Here is a 24,636-nt window from a genome sequence, read left to right as displayed (position 1 = left end):
CTTGGAAAGTGTGTTCCCGTCTCTGTACAACTCTGTTAAACATGCTTGTGAATGTGTTAATGTTATTTTTTATCCTATATTTTATTATTTCGCACTGTGGGTTCGTTTAGATACAAGGAAAGGTGTAGGGGTTCGTTACGTTAAAAAAAAATTTTCAGAGCGCACAGGTGTAAGGATAATAATGTAAACATATGTAAAGTGCATTAAAAAAACCACTACCAAGCGTATTGGGTAAAGTGAATGTAATTACTGTTTAAAATGTTTATATGCACGCGTTCATTCGTCCAATCTGGATGGATTGGTGAAAAAGTCGTCAGATAATAATATCATTATTATTATTACTTACGATGTTCTTTAACCCAACGTTTTTTTAATAATTCCAAGCATGAATTCCAGTTTGAAATATGTGCCACTAAAAGCTTTTAAAGTCTTCATTAAACTCAGTTCACATTTTACATCAGAAATCCTCATAATCATACCAGTAATATTTTTAAACATAAATCTAGACACGATGGCCAACTGTTTTAATTTGATAATTCCTTAGCATTCTCATATCACAAAATGTGGAGCATTGTGGCGAGGACATGACTGCATCCTGATATTGGAGACTACGAGACATTTTTTGTGGGAGACGTCAGTGTTTTTTTACAGATTTTCTGGAACTCATTACTTCAAAGGAAATCAATGCCGTTCAGAAATTATGGTTTTTGCAAGTTGTGTGTGGTAGGGCCGAGGGATGTTTGTAAACTTTTCCCCGACCCATACGCGAGCAAAATAAAAATAAAATTATCCCCCAGTTTCAACTTTTACAACCAGGCGTTCCTTTCTCAGGAGTATCAACAAGTTGGAGGCCTCTTCAACTCAATTTAGCCAAAGACAAAACAAGTTATTACCGCCCTATTACGATAAAGGTCCCAGGCGTGTCTGTTTTCAAAACTATAAACCATGTTTTCAAAACATCACAGATTATATGCATAGCACCTTGGAAGAATAACCGACGAAGTCATCGCATCTTTTTATCTTTCGCAGATTCCCAAAATTTCCAAAATCATCTTCAATCAGATGGGAAATGCTGCGAATCAAAACAACACAACGACCGCCCGCTGCCGGGACCTCATTCATATTCATGAGCTAGGGGGCGTGGCTCCGGAAGTGGCGGTAATATGAATGAGCGAGCAAGGGGAGGGTTCAAGCCAGCCGGGAATCTGATAGGTTTAAAGAAGGAGCTCAACCGTACAGCGAATATTATCTTATTAAGAAACGTCCCCAACTTGGAGTAAGTTTAGCTAGTGTTGCTTGCGACGAAAACACGGGATGACTACCGCTCAGAACTTGATCAAACCCGAAAAAGTTTACACTTCTTTCGGAAGCGCTATTGGCACCGACAGTGCAGAGGAGTACTTGGCCTCATCGACCCGACTCGTGGACTCAGCGCAACGTCCTAGTACGTATAACCAACACTCCATTGACGATATACTTGGAAACAGAAGAGGCGAGGATTTAGACCGAGGTATGTGGGTGGTGTTTATGGGAGTTGATATTGCTCTTTTTCCCGTTTTTCTGTCTTTTTCCCGTTTTCCTGTCTTAATTAGAAACCCCTGGATATTTTTTTTCGGGGTTTTCTATCGCCTTTGTACTTCCTGTTTGTCAAAGAATTGCCATTATTACCTAGCAACTAATATTTTAAATAGTATTGGAACTTGAATTTGAATATCATTCGTAGCCATGTCAACAGTGTTCATAAGTCCTTGCAAAGTATTACCTGGTATATATTTATTGACAAAATCAATTATATCGTTAACAAAAGCTAAATCTGTGTTAAATAAAGAATGATATCGGAAATACACAATGTCTTATAGGATAGTATATATATCACATAATGTCCAGATAGTATAAGTGGTTTTAACAGTATTAATTTGCCTACAACAATTGCTTGTATTTGAAGTTCGTCCCTCAAGTTGAATATCGTAAATCAATCCACTATAACAACGTCATTAATGTGACTCAACTATTATATAAATCAATCTAGCAAGTGATGTAATTAGTGTATCTAGAAGTGTACAAATTAACATACTAGGCTTCCGCCAGATGTGGTATGAAGGGGGGTACGACAAGGTTCTCTCCTGGGGGCCTAATTATCATGATCACTTATCAGATGAAGTGGTGTTATTGTGAAGTTATCACTCTCTAAACAGGTCATCCGACCCGCACACTGCTATTTAGGACCATTTTCAACTGTAATGACTTTCTGAACCTTGCATGATATCTTTATTGAAACAAGGCGATGAAATTTCTGAGGGGGATTCCGATAACAACGCTGTCATCGCTTTGTGATGCGGATTTGTTTATGTCTCTATTGGCTTATCACGCTGGTAGTATTTGTCTAATACTGAATAATAGCATTCCCAGGACAAGGACTTACCAATAGAATAATACACATCCCCAAAGTAGTATTTTAAAATTCATATTTTATAGATGCAGACACTTAAGGATGTTAATATCGCTTCAATTATGTTATTTAGAGATGTTTCTGTGGGGAAAATAATGACAAACACAAGAGCAATCATTCACTCAACATTGACCATTGAGTATCTCATGTTAATATTTTCCGAATCATATATAATTATATTTGTTTTGTATTAATGTAATAATAATTTAATACATTGGCATATTAAATAAGTATCTAAGTCATGACAAAGAGTCCATTTACAGAATTAGATGAGCAATTTAACAGTTTATAAGGTTATGTTCAAAACAAAAGTACTAACTCGTGAAATCCAATTGACATACAAATATGTTTTCCAATTAAATATATCCAATCTATTATTTGATTTGTTTTATATAATTATCTTTGTGCTGTCTTATTATATACGCCTTAGAAAAGCGTTAAAAAAATCTATATCAATAATATACATGTCAATAATCCATTAAAAGCAATTACCGCATTGGTGTGAACGCTTTTTTGTTTAACATATTTGCTTCTTAGCGGAATTTAAATTTGAATATAAGGATATTACTTTCGCAATGATGGTATAATAGTAAACATTACAGTACTCAAAAACATTGAACCAAGCAAAACTTGATCGGTGTAGAACTTAAGTTATTCGACATTTCTGAATATGTAAACAGGTAAATGATATTTGAAAATTATTTGTACACATCTACGACAAAATGTAAATACGTGAATAATAAAAACTTGTTGAAATATAAACGATCAATTATTCGTATGGGTACAAATAATTATATAAAAAGCAGTTGTGTTATTGGTATGAACTCTCCGAGATCTGGTCAGGATGTGTTAATGGTATCGTTGCAACCACTCCACCTCAGTATGAATTGACACCGCCAACAAAGTACAGTTAATAATACAGTGATCAAATTTCTAATACAATAAATTGTATCACACGGGGAAACCCATTATTCACGATTTTCTTTACAACATCATAAAATGCTCCTCACATTCTACAGGCTATAAATAAATAACGACAAAGTCATATATAAGTAATTATAAAATGGTGAACAAATGAATCTTATGGTTGAGGCAAGTCTGACAAAACGAAAACAAATAGGTTAAGCCTTATAATCTTCTTTTATGACATTGTCAACTTGACTTAGCAGATAACTAAACGTGAAATATAAATAAATCAGATATCTTTCCAGTGTAAAATCTAGAAATGAATACAAAATTTCTTCTGTTTTTAATTCCAGATATGGACGATTCCGGAGACTTATCAAAACTCCAGAACGGAGATGTGTCTAGTTTAAAGAGCGAGGGCTCTCCGGATTGTTCCAAGGACGATCTGAGCGACAATGACAAGAGTTTGGAAGATAAAGGGGGTCTCTCCAATTCCGAGGATAACCAGGATGATGGCCCGGACTCCAAGCGGAAAAAGCGACGGAACAGGACAACATTCACCAGTTTCCAGTTGGAAGAGATGGAGCGTGTTTTCCAGAAGACCCATTACCCCGATGTGTACGCCCGGGAACAACTCGCCCTTCGCTGCAGCCTCACGGAGGCTAGAGTACAGGTAGGTTTATACTTGTAGATGAAATCAAAAGCCTCAATCGTTTGAAAATACTTAAACAGGTTTAGTCCAAAAGACATTGAAGTGAACGGCTCTTATACGCTTAATTTTTGTTATGTATATTGTGACATTTTAAATCTATTCCCAAAACAATAAAAGCGATCCGGATTTTTTTGGATGAATATGTTTTTAATCGGGGACCAAATTACACAGGTGAGATCGATAAACGATGATATATATATATATATATATATATATATATATATATATATATATATATATATATATATATACATATATACATATATATATATATATATATATATATTTATTTATTTATTTATATACGGTCTGAGTTACCTGTTTAGTCATATCATTTAATTATTAAATTAAAGTCATATTACTAAAATAGGATATTTCAAATGAAAAAAATTAACGCCTTTATATAGGTGTTACAATAATCACGTCCATTAGTTTCGGGTAAGATGTTCCCAGCTGTTGCGCCGAGATAATCGTCAAAGGGTAAAAATTATTTAATAGATAATAATTATTTTTAATGTCTGAAATTTATATTCGGTCAGTGTTTGCCATATTCAATGCAGTTTCACTTCATTTCCAAAACAAAGTACATGAATGCATATCGTAAAAACAATATTAATCATACTGGAAAAGAAAGGAAAACAGCAACAGATATTGGGTGGGTATATTGATTAAAATAATTAGTTTTTTTAACAAATGTTGTGAAAAAAAGGTTTCAGTTCAAATAACTCAGCAACCAATTATTCGGATGACGGAACATTCTTTAGAGTATCAATTAGTTTGTATTATCGATTTGAACACTGTTGTTCCGTCATTCAATACCTTTTACAAAGACACATGACATCATTGAAGGCGTTCTATATATAAACTGTATGTTTTTTAAACAGATTCTTTTATTGTAGTTTTTTTATTTGCATACATGTCTCAATTATATCCAGCTCCAAGAAAACAAAAACTGAATACTGTCAGCATAATATTTTTTTGGTAACGATAAGGAGTAAAACATTTACACATATAAATAATAAGTGAAGCCTAATCTCCCATAAAATCAGTTATACGGACTCAGCTTCTAACAAGCTTCCTAATGGTTATAAACATGTTCTGTAGCTTTTATTCTGTGTCCCTGCAGATGGACTAACGACGTTTTTACATCTGAATCATCTTGTGGAGTATGTTTGGCGCTATGATTGGGAATACACGAGATGGGATACCAAACATAACTGTCGGCATAATCTGCCGTCTTTACCAGCACGTTCTTATCTTATTGCAGACATCAAGTCTTTTCTGTTGTTTTATTTGATCACTTTTTTAATGCAACTCAAGACATAAGAATGTACTAATAGTCATTTTGAAACGCGCCCAAACCAAAATGTCTTGTCCTGTAGAACTGAGTCTAGACGTTTGAACACCTGGTTTTAATTATCACTCACCCCCGGGCCGACAGCCCCACCCCCGCTGCGTTAACCAGGGGGCTAGATGGGTTGCTTTCCCATAAGCCATGCGTGATTCATCAGTGTTAAATACTACATTCATTATACAAGTGACGGTGCTGTATATTTAAAAACTATCTCCAATGCTGATGCCAGAGCATGTGATCATATATCTATACTAGTAATTGTTTATAATTCTAATTTATATGTTGCCAGGATACTTGACGGGGAAGTCGTAATTATTAATATAAATAGACAAAATATATGTTTAAGGCAAAACACTATATTTATGTGAGAAGAGTTCTGTTTAAAATTATATTTACATACAGTGAATAAAAAAGTTAGGAATCATGGATATTTGGGGGGATATTTTTATAGTGAAAACCGCGCACAGAATTTCATAAAAATATTCACAGTCCCCAACTGTCTTTGTTCAGTGTATATAATCCTCATTCATGCAACTTCTGTGTGTTGAAATTGACAAGAAATGTACAGTATAAGTAGCCAGTTTAAAGTTGAATGACAGAGATTCGTATGAGAAATATGTCACCGAAATGTGGGTCAGGCACATATGAACATAGAAATGTGTTATCGTTCACATAAAACGAATATCAGAAAGGCCCACCTTAAACAATACCTACGTAGGAATCATGATTGCAAGTGACAATGTCTCAAATCTCTTTATCCCCGAGTTTGACGTTAATTGAATTAAGATTATTATCAATGAAATTCACAACACATGTGGTCCTATCGAAATCCGCAACTTCCGCTGATTGACATTTGAGCGACAGCCTATGTCACATCAAACAGGGGTGAAATGTACATGGGCTCCGATACCGTCTAAAGATGAAGATGAAAAGTTGCAAAATGTAAAATTATGTGTAAAGCAGCTGAAAGATATTCACCCTGAGACGATGCTATACATGAATAAATATTCATATACTGCGAGTGTTTTCAATATACCTTTACCTTAAATAACACTGTATGTAACATTATTTTAAATTTGATTTTATGTGACATTTTCAGCATAAATACATTTAACAGTGAAAATAATATTCATACAACGATTTATGGATATATTTACCAAAACATTTCAAAACACTAGTGACCGTATATAACATATTGATATTGATGTATTGAAAGACAAACGGCTTTCAGAAACTTTTTTTAATGCAACTCCCATAAATTCCATCAAAGGGACTAACAGTATACGAAGCGTATTCCGAGGTAAATAAACATGGCTTCATAACTGCACTGTAGATACACTTGGGTCACTTTCACCATAACTACGCATCAAAGGTTCCATGAACACAAATGACCCATAAAGTCTGGAGTGAGTGAGTGAGTATGGTTTTACGCCGCTTTTAGAAATATTCCAGCAATATCACGGCGGTGGGCATCAGTCTAGAAGTCTCCATATTGTCGTTCACCAGTAACGTGTGGATGCCCCATACTTACAAAAATGCTTATACAACATAAAAACAGTACAGAAAAAAAGACAGGTGGGGGATTTTGTATTCGGAATTATATTCATATTTCAAAATTTCAATATCGACCCGTCCGGCCAACTTCTATAGAAACTTTCACACAGAAAGGGAACACATTACCTACCTACGTTATTTACCCTATCGTTCTTGTAATATCTACATCAAGGAAATGATTGTTTAATGTAATAGACACTTAGTTAGAGAGGTATCGTGGAGATAACAAGTAGTGGGTAAGAATATAAATAATATACAACTAACGTACGATTCGTGCATAGACCTGCATCTACCCATCAATATAACGCAGACATTCGTGTGTTTTTAACCAAAGGAGCAACTGTGTATTTTAGCGCAAGACTTCTGTATTGACCCTTCGTTATGGAGGCCAGCAAAAGAACCGTAAACCCTTCTTATTGCAAAACTTCGTGTTTTAAAATGTATATATAATCTCTTACATCGCTCTCAGATTATTCTCTCGGGTGTCAAACAACATTCAAAAACGTTTTATCACAATAGCAAGATGGTTAAAACAATAGTCTTGTTTCTTGATTTTTGTTATAAAAAACAATAATTCATGATTTAATAGAATGATGCGATGCAAAGGTACATACGTGTATATAAGGAATGAACAGACACAATAGCTTGTGCATATTAATTAAAAGTACTTCCGATTGTGCATGGTCTGCGTAGACTCGAATACATTATTTTATTTATTTTATTTTATTTTATTTTATTTTATTTTATTTTATTTTATCTTTTTATATTTTATTTCTTTATTCATTTTTTTCGTGAAGCGTCAATTACATATAAGCTGTACACATTGTAAGAATCTAATTATTATTTGAACGCAGAATATCAGCGCTAATAGTGGGTATTCTATTGCAACGGAAAATAAGATCATTTGCAGACAGATCACAATAATAATGAAGAAGGGTAGTCTGCTGAGGGTAGACTCTTATCATGTCTCAATAATCTAATTTGTTCAGATATTGCTCCAAAATAAAGAGCCTGGAGATATTGCCTAGTTTTGAAATACCCCTAATCGAAAACAGTTGAACCGAATACAGTATCCAAGAGGCAAACTCTTTCAAAGTTGCTGACTTTTCCAAATTAGATTAATTTGATAGTTTTATTTTCACATAAAAGATTATTGTGAAAGGCTACCGGGCGTTTTACGACATTCCGAAAGCCGGATCAAGTATCACGGAAATTGCCGAGATGCGAAACGATGGTTGTAAATTTTTCGGGACGCTTTACATTTGATGACTCTGCGCATCATAGGACATCCGGGCCCTTAAAGCAGACGATCGCCATGTCACAGACGATTGCACCCCAAGCAGCCGTAATAACATCAATAAACGACCATACGACGTCATGCGGTTTAATTGTTTCAATGTCTGATTTGACATGTACACCTATTTAAAACACATGTTTCGGGAGCAGTTGATTGAGCAACGAGCATGAACGAAAACAACCGCATGTGACTCAAAAACAGCGTTAACAGTGAACACCTTGCCATAAGTTTAAGACAAGTCTGAGGCTCATTCAGAAACTGTTTATCGCATATTGCTGGTCAAGTAATCGTCTGTTTGTAATCACAGTAACTGCAATCTACATATGTAGACTTTTCAACGAAAAACAGTTGATGCTGATCGAAATGGGGGCTAGGAAAATATTTCAAAACTTTAAATTCATTCGACACTGAATACCATAAAGTGAGAAAACTGTCGTCAGGTATATGAATGGCAGATCATTCCTCCATGGAAATAAACCCTATCTCACCAGTGATTGGTAGTTACGAAACCACAAATCTTATATTCATCACGGTCAGATTGTAAATATGAGTATTTTTTGTCTAATTATTTTTCTTCTCAACTTCTTCTACTTGGGATTCGATGGATAGGGCATCGAACACAGGCCCCAAATTAGGTTGAACAAAAGGGACACATTTAAGGGCAGGACATGCTTCCCCTTTTCACGAACACCCGGTGTCCATGCAGATTTTCAGTGATCCAACTATTATAATTAGCGCCGCTATTTTGCCCTTTGTGCCCTGGCGTTAACGTTTAATGTTTAGAAATAGATAGAATGTCTCAGGAACATACCTGAAAGTTCTTAACTGCAGCATTGTGCACATGCAATAATAAACGTACTCGTCACCCAAAATAACATGGAACATGATCCTACATTGACAATATGCATGTGTCTCAGTCCTATAATGGCACAATGGGGTTGTCTCTAAGCCGAAACAGTAAGCCACCCTACATATACAGTAATGTAAGGGCATGGTGTTCAATCCCAGATAGAAGGCAACAAATATAGTGTATGCATGTGTAGTATTACTGATTTCCTAATATTAACTTCAGTATTTCAACGTCTAGGCAAGAACAACAACGAACAAATGCATCGACATATGTGAACAGTGCATTAGCTGTATAATGACATGTTTTCAAAAGAAGTTTGTTAAAAAAGTGAAAATGTCAATCCAGAAAACGGACACATATTACACCTTATAAAAAAACAACGGAAACGCACACGTATAAAATGACACATTAATTCTCAGAAAAATAAACCTGTGGCTATGGATTAAAGCCGAGGACAATCGATGCCTAAGTTTTCGCCCACCAAAAAAGTCACTTAAAATCGCTTTAGTGTTAGGGAGTCTATTAACCATTTAAAAACCGGAGGAAACTAACATTAACAAAAACAAACAGCGGCGGATCTAGTTCCACGCGGCTCGAGCTTTGTGATAAGCATCGAAAGATAAGATTCAATTAGCGTGTATAAGCGCGGCGCGGCTGGAACGCGCATTCTGTCGGATATGCAATTCTAAAAAGCTGTCTGTCAGTTTTTTTTGTATTGAGGAAATCTATGGATTCTGTGATGTATTTGAACTTATTGGACTATCTACACAAAACTAATTCTAGGAATTATACGCTTTGAATACAAAACTAGATATCGACAATAACCCTCATGTGTGTATGTATGGATGGATGTGTGTTAAGTGGTTTTCTTATGTAATTTCATCACTTGATGTTCCACTGTAGAATAGATGTAGATTTCATTCAGTGGTCCATTCATATAGTTTACACAGCTATTTTGCCCTTTACGCCAAATGGAATTTGTTTCGGCGGGCAATAAGAATGGTTATTCCTTTGCATTGACTTTTTATGTTTACACACCTTTGAGTGAGAAGTCAATTTGAGATAACTCGTTCCAACATACATGTGCTATCGAATTCTAGTTCCGTGATTGGCTACTCCATGGTGATGACCTAAGGTCAGATTATTACGGACTACTTCCTGATTGTAATTCATTGACGCGTTATCCTTGCTTCAGTCGAATTGACGTACGTCTGTGTCGAAACACTTAGAGTTTTAGAGTGTTGATGGATGTTCTTTCATCTTACTTAGTGTGCATTATCGTCATCGCCTTGATAATCCACAGATATAAGGGTAACTTTTTCTTGGCGGGTGACACAAGGTATGAGTAGTAAGTAGTAAACCGAGAGACGTCTCACTTGACTGTTGTATTGTGTATTAATGCGCGACTGCGATACTGAAAATAGACAAAATGTGCATCGATTCGATGCTAAAATGGTGCGATTTAGGGTGTGTAAGAAACAAATTACTGCACATGTTTCTGTTTTATATCGTTTATCTTACAACGAGTTGTTTCAAAACGTATCTAACGAGGGAAGCAATTCGTTGTAAGATAAATGGTATCTGACAGACACTCGTTTAGTAATCTGTATGTATATTATTTTGGAATCGTGCCGGTTTAAAAGAAAAAGACAACGTTAAAAAATACCATTAAATGGAGTGCAATAATATTGTCATTTACCATTCGATAGATTTTAATGAACAGTAATGCATATCAAACTATCAGATAGTTTTTCACCCCGGTGATACAGAAAATGCGAAATAAAACGCCCGCTTTTCAAATATACCTTTATCAGACATATCAAAACATGATTTAAGTACAAAAAGTCCCATTTTGATTGGTTCATGTGAGGAATATTGACCAATCAGAACCATCCATTTTGATATCTGCATTGGGAGAGACTGGTTCCTATCAGTAGCACATGGTAGCTACATGGTGGACTGGAGAAAAACCCAGTTTACATGCCCCTGTGTTTAGGGGAATCTTTGGCTACTGACTGGAACAAGATGTTGCTAATAAGCCCTGCCAGGCTGATATTTTCGAGAGAATTCACCCAAATTTACATTGTTTGCTTTTAATCAAAAATCCTGCCGCGACCATGTTGAAACAGCGTTCGGGTCTTTACGTATGCTCTCGGTGACCTTCGGCTCTAAACAAACACGTAATAGTTTGTTTTCAGGGGAATAGTGCTCGATGACTCACGTGACAACTTATTTTCACACATGAGGAAAATATCCAATTCTTACATGTACAACTGATGGTGTTATGCTTGTTCGGCTGTGACAATGTTAAGACGGTGGGCGGACGCGGGGTTAATACAGATTTTTAAGAAGAAAAACCGAGTAAATTGTTTTCCTGAAAATTCTATTGTGTTAACTTTTGTTTAAAGTCTTTTTTCTATTGTTTGTAAACGAAATAACGAGCTTGATGTATATATTGTTTCCACGATGCCTTCCGAAATAGTATTTATTTTTCAGAATATTTTGTCGAATTGTTCACAAGGATTTGTATGTAAATGTAATTTGATATCTTGTTTTGCATGTGATTTTTTTTTGGAAGTATTAAAAACTAAAATATAATCGAAGAAAGCGTTTTCATTTGAACTTTTTTTACATTTTCATTAAGATAACATAATGTACAAAAGCCCAAAAGATGTGTTACGTTCATTCAAAATAGGTTCATAAAAAAATATATTTTGTGGAATTAAAACAAGAATATCAATATGATATTATTTATCCGCATATATTAATACAAATAGAGACGTGGTGAGTTGTGTGCCTTTCAAACTGTTTACTGAACAACAAGAACATGGCATGTACGCATAGACTTCCATTTTGAAATAAAACTGATATAGGAATAATTCTAGATCTCACAACGCAACATGCGGTTATGATTGAGTGCCGCATTAAACCCGTTCAACTTAAGAAGGTACCCCGACATATTGGTGTGGCGAGCCGAAACCTTTTTACGATCTAATTTTGGTGATTTGTTCAGACATATGGCGACAATGGCTTCAAAGCCCAAACAGGATCATGTGAACTTTCGATCTTTCGCGTATAGTAATCAACGAGCTTCAAAGAAAGTTTGGTTTCATATCAAAACTGAGAGCACGGGCCACGACGTCCATTTGCAGGCCTAAAACCGAACACTTATCTAAATTCCAAACCCCCACGAAGTCTGCCATACAGACGTATATACATATCTGAGTTGAAATGACATATCATATCCATTCCCCTAGTTTTCTGGGCTACATGGGGTGCCGGAAAATTGAAATGACTCCTTTTTCTTTGTAGGATATGTTATGTCTTGGGTGTATTTGGTTTTGCTGTTGCGTTTTATCTGTGGTTTGATACTTGTTATATAGCATGTGATGATTGTTCTCTTATTTGATAAAAAAAACAAGTTTGTATTAACACTATAAAAGTCATCACTGATATCTTGCGATACTGCAAAGGTGGTTATTTACGGCTCTGTGGCACGCACGCGCACACACCAACACACCAACACACACATATACATACATATCTCAATCCTTTATTATTGAATGTTATTGTCTTTTGGAGTAAAGGCATCCTTCTGCAGTATGAGAAAGGATTGTTTCTTAAAAAAGAAGTATCCTGAAGTATTTTGCTCTTATCACTTATGAAATGAGCAAATGCTTTATAAAAATGAGTATTCGTTAATAACGCATCTTTAAAAGATAGTCAAAGATAGACAGACGTAAGTCTGGTGTTTGTTTATCATATTTGAAACCAGTTTTTTCTAAAGTTTACAGTTTGATAAATATTATTTGTGTTGTGTGTTGAGCCATCCACAAGAACTTATATCATTTCTTTTATATGTGACGTATTTATGCAACAACGTTAATACTAAAAGCCTAATCCTGCCCCTATTTGTGGGTGTAAAATGTTTAGATTAAATATAACTCAATGAACAGTATTTCTTTCGCGATGAAAGCCATTCATTCAACATTACTACAGCTAAATCATGCTTGCAACACAGAAAACTATACAGGAAAAAGTATTTTCCTAAAAACAAACGCTTTCCGCGTTAACGAACTCCCGTCTACAGTAAACTGGAGATAATGTAATGCCGATGCCAAAACTTGCTTCATGGAAACTCAAATATTATTTTTTGAATTAACCTGGTGACCATGTGAGCTGGGTCAGCCGTGTGACCCCACCCCTCCCCCTAGACTTCTTCCCCCAGGCCAGATGTGGACCATGTCTAAAGGTGGGACCACCGGCTAACTATAGTCACATGGGCTTCGAACCGAGCCTGTGTTTTTCTTTTGCTGGCAGTGCGGATCAGGCCAGTGTTTAACCCAGGTTCGGGATAATGAACAAACAAAGACAACCCAAATCCAATCACTGGTCCCCCTTTTACAACGTTTAAACACATAGACACATGGGGTTCACACATGTGCACGTGGAAATCGTGTTACGGTGGTTGTAGGGCATTCATATCGAACCAAAGATAAGTGTTGAGTAGGTAAGATAGCGTCAAGATGAAGAGGTTTCTGCATCTATTGGAGTAAATACATACAACGCCATCTGCATCTATTTGAGTAAATACATACAAAGCCATCAGAGAATGAAGTGGAGATTTGAATCAACTGCATTTTTATTATCTCAAAGTCACTAATTAAGAAGCCAAAATTGATGAAAATGCGATGGATATAAGAAGATTGTATTAAATATTGTTCACAATGAAAAGCAATCGGTAAAAAGACAAAGCAGAAGAAATTAATATTTTCATACCTATATTGATATGTTCAAACCCAAAACTATTTGAACTAAATTCTCGGTACAAGAAACACTATCATTTATCGTGTCCTGATAACGTTGGTAAGATGTAAAATATCCTTGGATATTGCTAATGTTTTTCATGATTTGCTTGTCATCTGTGACCTCTTTACCATCAGCTCTATGGGTCGCAACCTTTATAACATTTCTGTCTTGGTGTGTTTCTGAATCTTCTGGGGGGTGGGGGTGGGTGAGTGGGCACGGGTGGCCCAGTCGTCTAAGGCGCTGCGATTTGCTGTGCAGAGTTGCGTCCCTGGGGCACGCCAGAAACCTATGATTGTGGGTTCGAATCCCGGTTCGCCCCGATTATGTTTCTAGGTTTGTCAGCACCATACCCGTGCTCGTGGGTTTCACCGAAGTGGTAAACGTCTGAGACCTGCATCACTTCGGGGTTTCCTCCCACATTAAGCTGACACGCCGTGATATAACTGGAATACTGTTAAAAGCGGCGTTAAACCAAACTCACTCACTCACTCTGAATCGTCTGGTGCACCTTCAGAAAATAACGATACGCATCCACAAAGAATACAGTAGTCAGTGCACACTGAAGTACTTATTTCATAACGATTACCAATGTTAGTTTGATTTTGGTAAGTAAATGTACAATGATACCTTAATCGGAAAATAGCCAAGCTCTGTCAAAACATGGCGTAGCGCTAAATGAAGACGAATTCTCTAATCAACGGAAAGGACACCCCAAGAACAAAGCACAGAAATCCTCGTCACGACTGCCCACTTCATTATCATATTTGCCACTAAGACCAAATTAAAGACATAAATATCAAACATATATAATCCAACAATTTTCTCATTCTCTAACATTTTTCAAACACGTTTCAACCTTTGGAAATGATATATCGTTTTTGCCAAGAGAAACATATTTAACACTCTTCCTGTAATGGGTGTTTTACAGTCTCTGAGAATGCCATAGACCAAGGCTAGTCACCAAAGACGTCGAGTTCTGATTAACCTCTTATGAGGTTACGTACAAGTACATAAAGAGTAGGAAAGAAAATTATCTGGAAATTGAATTAAATAAATTACCTTTTCGCTCGTAAAAAAGCCATATATTACTTAAAGCATGGAGGCTTTCGCGTATGCTTCGCCATTTGGATCTTTAGGGAACTGTTTCTATGTATATTTATAAGGACAATAAGAATTCTGCTAAACATATTCCTCAACATCTGTTTTGTTATTTTAAATGTACAACTGACATGACTGATATAGTGTTCAAAACATTGTTTATGCCCAAACTGTAACTGTTACGTAAATATAAAACGTCAAGGCCAGATACTACCAGTCTCGATTATCCAACGAAGCAGATTCTAATTGGGCGTAACAGGCAAAATAACGGATCACAGAAGATCAGCGAAGACACCAGGTGTTTGCGAAAAGGGAAAGTAAAGTAAACATAATGCTTGTTTCCTATAATTAAGCCATATAAAAGATAGTACGAAATATACGCCTGAAAACACAACGATTTTCAACATCCGTTATCTTGAGGTATGGCAATGCGACAAATATCCTATTTTCTTAAAGCGTGTATAAATATATATTAGCGATTATTAGAGATCTATTAGAGAAAATGCTTTTGTAAATTAGCTCCAAACATGTAGTTTTTTAACATTGCTATAGTCATTGTTTATACCTCGTTCTCATCTGTGACAACACTATCGGCATACTAAGCTCAATATAGCGTCTGTCTACAGCATGTTCCTGCAACGTGCTCAACATGGTAATAATCTGCCCCTATCTCGCAGGCAACGGGGGACTATCACCCCGATCATGCCTATTTACTACGGAAAGTCTCGTTAATGGCTTCAGAATACAGGCCCAACCGGAATGAATGGAAAACATTAGAGATCCGATGCATTTTTCAGAACTTATTTCCTTATATATTGTTTCCTTCGCTTGCCACTTGACGGTGTTTGATGTTGATTTCCAGGGCAATAAATGCGGAGTTGGTTTTGATTTTTAGAATTTGCGTAACATATTAGGAGAGGTGATGCACCGAATGCCATAGAGCACAAGGACTGCCTTTAACGTCATCGACACCGGAAGTCCAGGATACATGTTCACCAATTAGCGCTTGTTTGTTCTTGGAATCCTTTTGTAGACATCTTATATGTACACAGATGTATGTACGTGTGTGTCGGAACTATAAACAGGCAGTATTTGAGGTACACGATACAGACAGTAAGTGTTTAACAGTGTGAACAGTATTTCATTTATGTCAAGGCGTTTCAAGTTTGATATGGGAATAGAGACTGTGATGAAAATGTGGATTGAAAAAGTGGATAATATTACCCAAATACGAAAAATAATTTAAATTAATTTTAGTTGAAATATTGCTTCTTTATTTAAAACTACACATATTTGACATGTAAGATATAGTATATATAAGTTTAAACGTACACGTTTAAGTTTTCTACACCTGAAGAGCTGTTGAACGGCGAAAGATCTTGCGTGTTAAAGAAATTTTGACAAAAACGAATATCTGGACTTTGCTTTTGTATGTTTAATGCGTATACACCTATAGAAATCACTTTATATATTAGAAAATTTACAAGGACAAGTACGTCTCTGGTATTTACGTATCAAACAAGTTGCAGTACAATCCAGCGTGAATTTATGAAGACGTCGACGTTATGCTTCAGATGGTAACATCTTCCAACTCCCGTCTGTAAGAGTAATGTCATTTTGATGAAATCCTTAAGCCAGACAGTTTGTCAGTCATCATCCAGTAATCTGGGGCCACAAACGGGAAACCATAACGCTCCATACTGTGGAGTTGTGTAGTGTTTTTTTCGAGGAGTGTCTTAATAGTCTGGTTTGAAGATTTATGTCATTTTGAGTATTATTACCTTAATGCCTTATGTAGGAGTCGGTTGAATGGGCCTGAACGTCATATTGCCACGACCTGGCTGAACGAAGTAGGGGTTAGGAAGATGGCTCCAGTGGGGTTTAAGGTGTTCTTCTCTGGACTCCACTAAAACCGATCTGTCCTTAAGCATTATTGCTCTAAGTGTCCCATTGATCAGAGGACGCTGAAAGTGAAACACACCATACTCTGTCCACTGTCATTAACCCCTGACAGGTCAACGTTATAAATGCAGAAATAATAAGTGCATGACGACCCGTTACTTTCAACATCAAAGACAACATATATATTTATCAAACTAACTCATTCGTAGAAAGCTTTTTATGCAGGAACGGGCAACACTCCAGTGGAAAAGCTATGTTACGTTTTGACGTATGTGTTGTAGGTGATTCGTTGTTCTGAACAGCACTGAGAGAGATGTAACAAGAATAAATTAGATTAAGGTAGTAATTGGGTGCAATCGACGTGAAATGCAATGTTGTTTTGAGTTTGAAAATTAGATTACATCCCCCCTTGACCGCGCTGTTTCCCCCGTAGAATCCCCCATCTACTGCTGGCGTTCACGAGATTCCATCACTTTGGATCATAGCTGCTTCCAGGTATCGCTATCTGTCGCTCTTTGAAGATTCTGACAACTCTGTTAACGTCTAGCTCTACCGTCTTGCCCCGAATAAAGATTAGTGTTGTTTCACTGGAATTAAATTTAACCCTTTTCGCGAACACCTGGTGTCATCACTGATTTTCAGTGATCCATTCATATAATTTTCACCGCGATTTGGCTGTTTTGTCCAATGGAATCTGTTCTCTTGCTTTCACGTTTTATATTTTCTTCCTGTCCTTAATTTGTTTCTTAAATGTACCTACATTTGAATTTGCTATTTCCTGGTTCATGTTAAGTCGAGAATAACATTAAAAACTTGAACATGCATGCGGGCAATTCATAACATGCACTTTGCGATAGTGTTGAGTATGACATTGTACGCTTACGTTGAGAAAAACATTTTGGGCTGTTGAGCATTATACTCTTAGGTTAGGGTGAGTTGAGTTTAAATTGAGTATAACATTTGGGATATAAGCTGAATCAGACATGGGATGTCTACGTTGATTACGGCGTTCAACAGCAGAGGGAACCCTAACTGGCTTGCTTTTTAGTTCGGCTCTTGTAAATATTAAAACTGCTCATTTGGGTAACACGGCGTAGCGTTTACGTGGATTATAACATTCACGGGTTTCGGTTAAACGTATCAGTCGGATCGGTCTCAGCACTTTCTATAAAATGCAATGTTGACTTATACATCTCATATATGACTGTTCAAGTGAAAGTTCACATACAGTTAGGTTTCTATCTGAACGCAGACCGTCGCAATAAAACACAATCGAAAACAGTGATGATGTTAACGTGACGTGTCCTCCGCGTGGTCACTGGACGTTTATAGCACGTCAGTCAGTTAAACGCTTTAATGACGGTCTTTAAGTGCCACAATTAATCATTACCAGCAAACACACGGATTTTAATTCTTTGCACCGCGTTCACTTCTCATTAAATGATTTTTTAATGATTTATTAGAATAATCAAAAGTCTACTTCATACATGGTTACATAAAGAAAAATCAACCTTCAAATTCAAAAAAATATTCCCAAAACGAATTCTATAAATCTCAAAATATTTAGAAATAAAAAAGTAAAGTACAATCCGGCAAGCACATTCTCAGCCCCACCAAATTACTCATAACATTAAAAGCTACACCCCAACTCCTACAGCAAGTTTTACGGTGTCCGTCAGACCTTCCCTGCAAGTTATGCCTAACCCGGCTTACAGGAAGCTGATATGTTTATTTATATTGTGTTCTGAGAAGGCTCATTGCTTGTGATATTCTGTGCATCTTCCCCCCAGTCAAAGTGTAAATCCCGTTGGTTACACAGAAAACACCATGCAACGCATTCAGAGGCATAATTGTCTGTGTGGTGTTATTAAAGCTGTAAGGAAAATATGCTTGAAATATATTTTGGGAGATTAGTAGATGTTTGGTGCCTCACTAGTACAAACAACGATATGCTTAAGTAGACATCTGTGTTTATATTTGTGTTTATTGGGTGACTTTCAGGCCCGGGTTACAAACAATCTGTACATCAAAGACCAGATAAATTAGGTGAATTTGAGATTCCGAACTCCTAACATCGCAAACGCTTTTTTCTTACTGATTGGGTAAATGAATACATATTTTAGAATATATTTATATACAAATTTATTCGTTTGTTTTTGCATTCACAAATAAAATATCACGCCCAAAGTAGCTAATAATGACAATAGACAGTGAAGGGTATCAAAAACAAATGTTCATTTTAGAACACAAACAAAAACTAAAATAAGTAATATTTAATGAGTCACGAGAAACCACGATCTCCCTTTGCAAAATCACATTGTTCTCTTGAAACATCCCTTACAGATATTTCATACGCCAGTCTCTATTTTCTCAAATAATAAAATTCAAAACCGATGGAATGTAACTTTTTGCTTTAAAAAGCCTTTTACAACGAGGATATATTTCAATTATTCGTATCTTTCTTCCATCCCTTTTCTAAATGTTTCTTAAGCGTCGACGGGACGGTGACGTTGTTTATACAAGCAACTTTCCCCTTCCTGAGACCGAGGGAATTCTCTCCGGGGACGAACCTCTTTGGTACGGGCAAGTCTCATGGCACTACGTAGGGCCTTGCCTTGCGCATGAAGGCCCACGAGGCCAGGGGAGGTCAGGTTTGGAGATTGGGAGACTGTAGGTCCTTAGGACACGTGTGTTATGATCCGGACGTCCGGAAAAGCCTGAGACTCTACCGAAGGAAAATCCAGCACACATGGTTTCTGCTTTGGCTTGAATGTTGGCGATTTTTGGCGTAGATGTTTTCAAAACAGAGGATTCTAGAGCTTACTGTTCATAACGATGTAGATATCGTTTCGCAGCATGACAAGGTTAACAAGAGTGGAAAACGAGCACCAAAAACAGATATCAATTGTGTCTTTATATGTGTCGTTTAAGTATTGATACATGTATAGATCCAAAGAAATAATATTTTTTCTTGCGCCTTCTGTTTGATTTAGTATCTCTCAAAAATCATATTCAATGTTATTATGTTGTATTTCAAGACCATCCCTTTGTTTTAATTAATTTAGCCTATGGTACTGGTAAACGACTCGTTAATGTTAATGTATTCTTTACTTTCAATGTATTAATAACAAATACATTGTATAAAGTATATGACGTTTCGAGAATGAGTTACACTGTTAGCTCATGATAAATATAATCAATTTGTCAAAAGCTAATACTTTAACCATCAGGCTACCCCACCGCCCGCTTCAGCAACAGAGAACAGAGACTTACGTAATATCGGACTTTTCTCCCACATTAAGCTGGCACGTTGTATAACTGAAATACATTAAAGCGGCGTTAAACCCAACTCACTAAATCATTCTTGTTCAACCAGGTTTCCGTGTTTCAAATAACCAAGAACACAAAGGGAGACAACTCTTCTTCATCGACCCTTTTAATGAATTTAAAGTATTTACAGTCTCATCCCGATTAAGAACATAATGGAAAGCCCGGAGTATATTTTCTCTAACACAAAACTCATCATGTGTACTTTCATGTACAGCTACACATTTCGTCAAAACAGGATTATTTAACTTTGTAATGAATTCTTACGCTACATTCAAATATTAAATCATATTTTGATCTAATTAAGTAAACAACATCGAGTTGTAAGGGTTTTCCACACTGCACATTTCGTTTCCAGTTTCAAACCCCTGTGTTGAAAATCTGAATGAAAACATGCTTAAACAAACAAGTCATTCAAGAAGTCTTATTTTCGTTCAGTGACCTTGTGCAGTTTCAACCTAATCGACATATTCTTTCGACCGTTCACATAAGAAAGCCATTTCCTGTACAGCCAAAACCAAGATTGTGCCTCAACCACACACGCGTCAACATAATGTTCCCATTCTTGCCGCTTTCAAATATCCGATTGGCAAACATAAAATATATATCGTTTGACTATGAATCCGCTCCTTTCATCATCTGTGACTATAATTAAGAGTAATTTAATTAAAGAACATCTATCGTTATTTTTGGATGTAATTTTGTAGCTTTTGGCGTCAAGATGGCTGCCTTTTCCGAGTCTCGCCGCCTTTTCTCCGATCTCACGTGGCGTGAGCGAGATTTGTTAGGGAGTGTTCATTTTCGCTGCTGGCACTATCGCCGGTTTTTGCCAAATGGATTGTAGAAAAGCAAATTATGAAACCATGGGGTAGAAGCGAACATTACATAACACTGCGGCGTTTATAGACGCGCGATATGTACACGGATGCTTCAATGTGTGTGTTTCGCTTGCGATATGCCAAACTGTTTAAAGTCCTATGGGGGAATCATTTCTTTCTTTGATGTTTGCAATTTTTTGGCTGTTGTTGACTGTTTAGATTATCTTTAAATGATACGAGCGCATGTTCCTTGGAACCCACAACGAACACCGGGATATATATTGCGCTTAGTGTGTTGGAACAAGCCATCAAATTTGTACTAAGTTCACATCAGCTTGTGCAGATAAACATACACATCCACAGTTATGAATTATTTCATTAATAACATTTATTTACACAGAAATGATCCAGCTGTAATGTATTTTCATTTATTTACTTAATGGATAGATTAAACCTTTTGAATTTGACTAGATCTCAATCAAAGAAACAAAAATAAATTTCATCTATGTAATCTCATTTGGAAAATATGGCTTTTCATTACAAAAACATAAAAATTTAAGGTTATCACTTTTAAGTGCAATTGTGTGGTTTATGAATGGCTTAATACATAATGTTTGATTAAAATCGCGCCAAAGACAAATTAATGTTTTGAACCCATTTTCTTTTTCAAATCACACTTAGTGACGGGTGAATATGCAATGTTATCCCAGTGTAATCGGTATGTGGATTCCCATAACTGACCACGAAAAAACACACTCATTAAGAAAATAACCACACAGACACTTTCAATCTATGAAACAATAAATATGAATGCATACAACTTTGAAGACTGTATACAACACACATACAGAACATCACATTGCAAATTGTTTAAATCATTCCCAAGCGTATGTTTCCCATAATATCAAAGGCTCTCAACTCTGACAGAAGAAATTGTAGAAAATGCAATATTTCTGTTTCAAAAGCAAATATTTTCTTTGATATGAGGAGCTTATAGAAGAGGACGAATTCGCTTCAGAATGCGAATACAGTGAAAGACGCCTTGTTTCGAGTCGAGCAGACGATTTCCTGTTTCTCGCCTCGTCTAGTAGCAGACGAGATGAAACTTCAAGTGGTTGATGTAACCTTCCGCAAGACCTCTTTACAGTAAGAAGATCCCTCCTCGACTTATTACAGGGAAAGTAGTTCCACATGGCTTCGGTAAATGAAGCGAAGCGAGTCTCTCTATAGGCAACTTGAAATCTCCCTACTTCAACGAATGGCTCAGGGAGAACCTTGTTTTAATTAATTGTCGGGATATGTCCACAAGAGGACTTCATGTTTAATTACGAAGATCAAAGGTGCTGCCGTTCTGAGAATATGGCGGTTGGCGGGAAAGCGGCGAAAAAATGGTTCTATTCAGAAAATATGAGCAAGAAGTGGTTTTAGATCGTAAAATATGTATAAAAACTCTCGTTCCGGCTTCGTGGATGGTATTTTCTGACGACACGATATGATGCTGTTCGTTGGGTGCGAGGAAATAAAATAAAACATGTCTGACATTTTCATATGCTGGATTGGCAATGCCGATATTGAGGCTCACGTGCACTTGAAACATTCGAGATGCAAATTGCGTGTTTTGAATGTTCTCAAAACATTACTGGGCTTTAAACATTGTAGAAAGTTTTGCTGTTTTTGCACAGTCGTATAATGGAATGATGATTTTAACAGTTTTGCGCATTAAAGTACTCACCACCATAACATAAATACACGTGTAAAGTGAAGAGGAATACTTAACTTATATTTCTGCATTTTGCAGAATTATATTGTAATGACGCATAGAATGAGGGATGGTATCTAATGACTATGCATAAAAATAACTATGCATAATCAAAATTTCCAAATGCTTGTAAGAAATAGGATATCATCTTGTCTGTATTATAACATTTGGAGTAGCGACATATGAAGCTATCAATATATAACAAAAACATGTGTGTCACGAAAATGTATGTGAATTATTCATTTTTCACTTTTTTCAACAGAATCTAGCAAAAAATGTTTTCAATTTAAAATTCCATGTCTTGATTTAAATATGTTTTAATTTGGTATACAATATAACAATAAAATACTTGAAAGTTTGTGTTATATACATATAAACTGCAATTTTGTCATCCAATAATTCATTTGAAGTTACAAATTAATATTTTACATATTTACAAAATGTTATTTTGTCGTTTTTACAACGTTCACACTCTTAAATCGTTTCTGTTTTATTTCTCTCATATCTCTTTGTCGGTATTTACATTTAATTAGGTCTTGTTACATCTTAAGGGAAGAATACTCCTTCATTTCAATTAACGATAGTGTCTCATTCAAACTCTTATCATAAAAAGATCAGCCAAGGAAATTAACACGTAATTGATTTTCCGTATCTTTACCACTCCGTTTTATAAACATCTCGGTGTTCGTTTCAGTTGTGGATTTCACTTATCGGACCAATCAAACTGTTAATAGACTGACCAGGGCGTCATGCCGTGCGCGTGACAGAAAGGGCCATCCACGCGTCTGCCAAGGGTGGAGATAGAGGCGAAATTTGATAATCTTGTTCCGTTTTGGGGCTCAATTTTCCCGTTTTTGTTGAAACCTACACGTGGTTAGTGGATGTAAATTTCATGTATGTACATAGCTGCCACTCAGACCCCCCTGGCTGATATGTTGTCACATGTGTTAAGACAGATCAGATTAGGGAGATAATCCAACTGAAATATCTAAAAATATAATTAGGTTAGGACCACCTTGGTGTTTAAATGACACACCAATGAAAGTTTTGTAAAATATAAAATTTTCAATCCTTCAGTTGTTTTCTTTCTTTTTTTCATCTACCGGTATAAAACGTGAATTATTGACGCATGAACATACACAGTATGAATTAAACCTTAAACGACGATGTTAATCTATGAATTCACTTTCATTAATCAATTACTGGAATTCTACAAAATTATTTCTATAAAATACGCTAAAGGGGAATTATCACCAATGTCGTTATCGCGGTCTCATTATTTTAGATCAATTTATATATTAACAAGTTGCACCATATTGTATTTTATACTCAATATATGAACCGTTATGCAAATAACGAGCGAACACATGGTGTCATCACCGATCTTCAGTGATCCGTTCGAATACTTTTCACCGCTAATTTTGCCTTTTACGCATGGAACGTTTGGATAATCGAGACTGGTTATTTTCTGGCGTTGGCGTTTGATATTTGTTAGCATAATATGCATATACAGGACTTATCAGTATTTTTTAATAAGCAAAATATCAAGTTAATATATATTCTCCGTGCAGTTGGGCTTGGTGGTTACATGAAGGTTTAAATATGGAAATGTTCTCTATGTCCGTCTATAGATTAGAAATTCTCATATACGTACCATGTGCGTGAAATCATAAGCTTAAACGATATATGTAATATATGCAAACATGCATATAACTGTAACTCACTCACTGATATATGCACACTATGCACAAATGCACTTTGTCTTAATTCCCTGTATAATTAGAACGCGTTCAACAAATAT

General features: G+C 36.1%; 1 protein-coding gene across 1 annotated transcript in view; it reads left to right on the top strand.

Annotated features, from left to right (window-relative positions):
* The first annotated feature begins 1,231 nt into the window (after window positions 1–1,231).
* LOC139461878 (retinal homeobox protein Rx1-like) overlaps window positions 1,232–24,636 on the top strand; it is a 34,521-nt gene continuing 11,116 nt past the window's right edge. The window contains exons 1-2 of the mRNA XM_071243359.1: window positions 1,232–1,510; window positions 3,709–4,028. Coding sequence (XP_071099460.1) covers window positions 1,315–1,510; window positions 3,709–4,028 — 516 coding nt within the window. The 5' untranslated portion in view covers window positions 1,232–1,314. The remainder of the gene's footprint in view (window positions 1,511–3,708; window positions 4,029–24,636) is intronic.

Source organism: Haliotis cracherodii, unplaced genomic scaffold (genome assembly GCF_022045235.1).
Source record: "Haliotis cracherodii isolate W230 unplaced genomic scaffold, xgHalCrac1.p SCAF_15, whole genome shotgun sequence".
In the NCBI taxonomy this organism is placed as follows: Eukaryota; Metazoa; Mollusca; class Gastropoda; order Lepetellida; family Haliotidae; genus Haliotis; species Haliotis cracherodii.
This window is presented reverse-complemented; position numbering and strand designations above follow the sequence as displayed.